The sequence below is a fragment of the Blennius ocellaris genome, assembly GCF_963422515.1.
Source record: "Blennius ocellaris genome assembly, chromosome: 11".
Lineage (NCBI taxonomy): Eukaryota > Metazoa > Chordata > Actinopteri > Blenniiformes > Blenniidae > Blennius > Blennius ocellaris.
In genome coordinates this window covers 28,186,765-28,191,314 of record NC_137660.1, presented here as the reverse complement: position 1 = coordinate 28,191,314, position 4,550 = coordinate 28,186,765, and the positions used below count along the sequence as shown (strand labels likewise).

Sequence of the window (4,550 nt, the reverse complement as noted above, 5' to 3'; positions counted from 1 at the left end):
TCGGGCCTCCGGCACGGCGAGACGGACGGGCTGGACTGAAGGGAAGACGAGCCGACGCCGAGGCTGCCGTCGGAACAAACCGTCTCCGTGGAATCGCAGACGCACTCCGTTAGCCTGTGGACGAACGTCGGCCGTTCAACACCGCATCTCGACATGCGCATTTCTGCACCGAGTTAATTACGTCTCGGTTACATCGGCGACTTTGAATCGTATCTTCAGCGCCGTTCGCCGACGATCCCTTCGAGGATTTTGCACGCGTGATGTATTTCGTGACTCACTCGTTCAGGCAGCGGCACCGCCGAGCGTCTTCGCCGAGATCGCCGCGGACGCTGGGCGCCGGGCTCGGCGTGGCTCCCGTTGGGACCGCCGCCACGTCCCGTCGCGGTCGCCTCGCCGCGCCGCCCTCGGGACCCGCTCGCCGCCGGCCGATTCCCGCCGGCGCCTCCCCACGACGCTGCTCCCGCTCGGTGGCGGCGGCGCGTCTAGCGACGTCGGCCATCTTGGGGGTTTTACGCGGCGACGCGTGGGCGGGGCCAGGCTGCAGCGGGTTCCTTCCAACACAGTCAGTTCAGATCGTTAAAGGGGGGGGGGGGGCGAAGGCGCGGGATCGGAACAGAGCGGCGACGGCGGGCAGCTGGTCAACCTGTCGTGTCCGTGCCGGCTCCTTTCGCTGGCCGGTTGGCGCCACACGACGTGGGCGACGCCGACGTTGGCGGCCGGCGGCCGGTGGGCGGAGAGGGCCGGTAGCCGATTGGTCGGGAGAGGCCGCTGCGCCGCCGGGTTGTAGTGAGAGCTGCGTGGACGCAGCTTCCTGAAGGCAAGGCGGGGGGACACAAAGTAAGAGCAAGACCCGGCAACCAAACAAACAAAAACAAACAAAAACGAACGTCCCTGAACGGGAGAATAAAAAAACCCATGAACCTGCCCGGTGCTACGATCACGAACTAGAACCTGGAACCGAAGAGAAAGAGCGACTCACCCCCAGTCGGGGATCCTCGGAGCTCCGGCGGAGTCGTCCTTGGCGAGAGAGCGCCAGGTGGGGGGAGGGGGAGGGGGGGGGCGGGGCAGACGGAGGGGGGCCCAGGGGAGCCACACGTTGCCAGGTTGTTGGGATCAGGAGGTGCTGGCTGTAGCCGGACCAGGTCTGGAGCCAGAGCCGGACAGGAAGTGTTCAGACACAGAGAGAGAGAGAGAGAGAGAGAGAGAGCGAGAGAGAGAGACAGAGACAGAGACAGAGAGAGAGAGCGAGAGAGAGAAAGAGCGAGAGAGAGAGAAAGAGAGAGACACAGTGCAACGTCAAAATAAAGAGAGAGAGAAAGAGAGAGAAAGAAAGAGAGAGACACAGTGCAACGTCAAAATAAAGAGAGAGAGAAAGAGAGAGAAAGAAAGAGAGAGAGTGCAACACAAAAATAAAGAGAGAGAGAAAGAGAGAGATCGTGCAACGCCAAAATAAAGAGAGCGAGAGCGAGAGAGAGCGAGAGCGAGAGAGAGAGAGAGAGAGAGAGTGAGAGAGAGAGCCCCCTGCTGGCTGCACTGATGAACAACACGTCTCCAGCTCACCTGAGCAATGACGGCAGGTCTCAGTGGGAGGGGCTGCACAGGCGGGGCCTGAGTTACCATGGCGACAGAATACCCTGCTGCTTGATTTAGGTTACCTTCAACAAACGAGAGGAAATAAAGACGACGCAAAAAAAACCCAAAAAAAAACAAAACGAACGTTTTCAGTTCTCCCATGATTTATTCAAACTGTGAAATTCCGGTTACAAAAAATTACAAAATTACAAAAGATCTCTTGTGATCAATCATGGAAGATGGCGTTGTGACGCGTACCTTGGATGGCGGGAGGACAGAACACAAAGGCTGCTGGGAAGGAATCGTGGCGCCCAAACGGACCGTTGTCCCCCGGCAGGCGGATCCCAGAGGGCAACGCTGACGGAGCTGGTTGGGGGACGGCCTGCTATCATATGGGAGGAGAGCAGGAGTCAGAGAGCAGGAGTCAGAGAGAGAGCAGGAGTCAGAGAGAGAGCAGGAGTCAGAGAGAGAGCAAGAGTTAGAGAGAGAGCAGGAGTCAGAGAGAGAGAGCAGGAGTGAGAGAGAGAGAGAGAGAGCAGGAGTCAGAGAGAGAGCAGGAGTCAGAGAGAGAGAGCAGGAGTCAGAGAGAGAGCAGGAGTCAGAGAGAGAGAGCAGGAGTCAGAGAGAGAGCAGGAGTCAGAGAGAGCAGGAGTCAGAGAGAGCAGGAGTCAGAGAGAGAGCAGGTGTCAGAGAGAGCAGGAGTCAGAGAGAGCAGGAGTCAGAGAGAGCAGGAGTTAGAGAGCAGGAGTCAGAGAGAGCAGAAGTTAGAGAGCAGGAGTCAGAGAGAGCAGAAGTCAGAGAGAGCAGGAGTCAGAGAGCAGGAGTTAGAGAGAGCAGAAGTCAGAGAGAGCAGGAGTCAGAGAGCAGGAGTTAGAGAGAGCAGGAGTCAGAGAGAGCAGAAGTCAGAGAGAGCAGGAGTTAGAGAGAGCAGGAGTTAGAGAGAGCAGGAGTTAGAGAGCAGGAGTCAGACAGCAGGAGTCAGACAGCAGGAGTCAGAGAGCAGGAAGTGAGAGAGAAGGAAGTGAGAGAGAGCAGGACAAGAGAGCAGGAGTCAAAGAGAGAGCAGGAGTCAAAGAGAGAGCAGAGTCATAGAGAGCAGGAGTCATAGAGAGAGAGAGAGAGAGAGCAGGAGTCATAGAGAGAGAGCAGGAGTCAGAGAGCAGGAGCATAGAGAGAGAGAGCAGGAGTCAGAGAGCAGGAGTCAGAGAGACAGACAGAGACATGTCTAATATAAAAGCAGTCCTTGCTGTAGTCTAATTGGACAGAAGGCGTGCGGCTCCACAGTTTCCCACGATGACCTTACCGCCTTACTGCCACACAGACAAAAACGCCACACTCGCCTGACTGTGACTCGCCACGCTGCTGTAGCTCCCTGGGACGCCAGAGGACACGGCGGCGCCGGGCGGACGAGGCCCGGAGAGACGGACGCCGTCCAAACTCGCCCCGCCGCCGGGCCGGGCGCCGCACACCTCCATGATCCTGAAGGACGACCGCACACTGGGGGAGACGAGGAGGCGGGGTCACAAACCTGCCGCCGCGGCTAAACGGGCGGAGAGGAACGCGGGGCGGCGGCGGTAGCGGCGGCGCTCACTGGTCGCTGTGGGGGACGTCCAGCAGGTGAGCCATGGTGAGGAAGGGGTGCTGGAGGACGGCGGCGGGGACCGTCCTGTCCCCGGGGTCCATCAGCAGCATGCTCTTCAGCAGGGACACGAACTCCCGTCTGTCCACTTTCTCGGCGTGGACGTCGCCGTGACCCGGGACCGGGTTCACCTGGCGGGGGAAACGACGCGTTCAACTGTATGACTTCAAAATAAAATGCATCAATAAATAAATACGGTGTGTGTGTGTGTGTCTCTGCTGGTGTGTTCTGATCTCCAGACAACCGAGGACTTTATAAATTTGATGTCGCGGCGCCCCCCGGTGGTTAGCCTGCTATTAGCAAGGCCACTTCTTCTTTTCTTTTTTTTTTTTGATAGGGTCCCGGATTCACTCGTTTCACGTCGTTTCATTGACTTATAAAACATACAAACAATTCCTGCAGTCAAACGATTAATCATTTCAGATTAATCACAGGGTGCCGGTGGATTAATTGAGATTAATCAATTTATTTTGATCTATATTTGAAATTACATTTTTAATCTATATCTTTTTATTTATTTTTTTTATTTTGTACGATTAGAAACACTGAAGAAAGAAGGGACTTAACGTGATATTAAAAAATTTTTTTACCAGTTCATGTTACATTAAAAAAATTACGATTTATCCACATTAGCGTTCCCGTTTCTCCTTTTTTCAGCAGCTACTGAGGACGTAGGGATATTTAAAAGATTTTAGTATACCCTCTTAATTCATATCCTCTCATCTTTAAAACGTATTCTGAAAGTCCCCTGGGAGGGAGTTTTTTTCATTTGTGCCGTTTGAAAATCAACCAGATTCAGTGGATTTTAACATATTTCACTGTAAGAACGGTGGATTCGTGTGACTTCAGCAGCTCCAGGGTTGTACATCAATAGAAATATCCTAAATCTACGTTTATCCTAATTCATATACCCTCGTTCTTCTTAGAAATAAATAAAGGAAAACATGTCAAAAGTAAGAGCTGCCAATATAAGGTACAAGTCGATCCTGAGACAATATCGTAGTATTCCTGTCCTCACGTGTGCGACGTCGTCCAAACAGCCAAAGACGAACTTTCTGGCCTCTTTGGACTTCAGTCCCGTCTCTTTCTCGTGTTCTTCAGGCGTCTGGAGGGAAGAAGAGGAACGTGAGGAGAAGCACCAGTTCATTTGAATTTTCTACTCTCTCGGATCATACAGCAAGTTGTATTTTTGTTTTTTTATATATGATGTTTGCCAAGAGAAGATTACTACCAATTTACTTGGTTCTACTTTCAAAACGATTTTATATGTGCAGTTTTGAGTGTGTTTTACTACGGCTGCTCGATTAATCTAGTTTTTAAAACGATTGTGTTGTGGAGC

At 53.2% G+C, this 4,550-nt stretch overlaps 1 protein-coding gene across 1 annotated transcript in view; it reads right to left on the bottom strand.

Annotated features, from left to right (window-relative positions):
- Window positions 1–371: 371 nt before the first annotated feature.
- The window catches only part of LOC308136459 (homeodomain-interacting protein kinase 3-like), a 16,068-nt gene continuing 11,889 nt past the window's right edge, over window positions 372–4,550 (bottom strand). The window contains exons 7-14 of the mRNA XM_080504798.1: window positions 4,230–4,316; window positions 3,164–3,342; window positions 2,913–3,069; window positions 1,831–1,954; window positions 1,561–1,655; window positions 980–1,144; window positions 644–811; window positions 372–551 (exon numbers count right to left, since the gene is read on the bottom strand). Of these exons, the coding sequence (XP_080360924.1) occupies window positions 510–551; window positions 644–811; window positions 980–1,144; window positions 1,561–1,655; window positions 1,831–1,954; window positions 2,913–3,069; window positions 3,164–3,342; window positions 4,230–4,316 (1,017 nt within the window). The 3' untranslated portion in view covers window positions 372–509. The remainder of the gene's footprint in view (window positions 552–643; window positions 812–979; window positions 1,145–1,560; window positions 1,656–1,830; window positions 1,955–2,912; window positions 3,070–3,163; window positions 3,343–4,229; window positions 4,317–4,550) is intronic.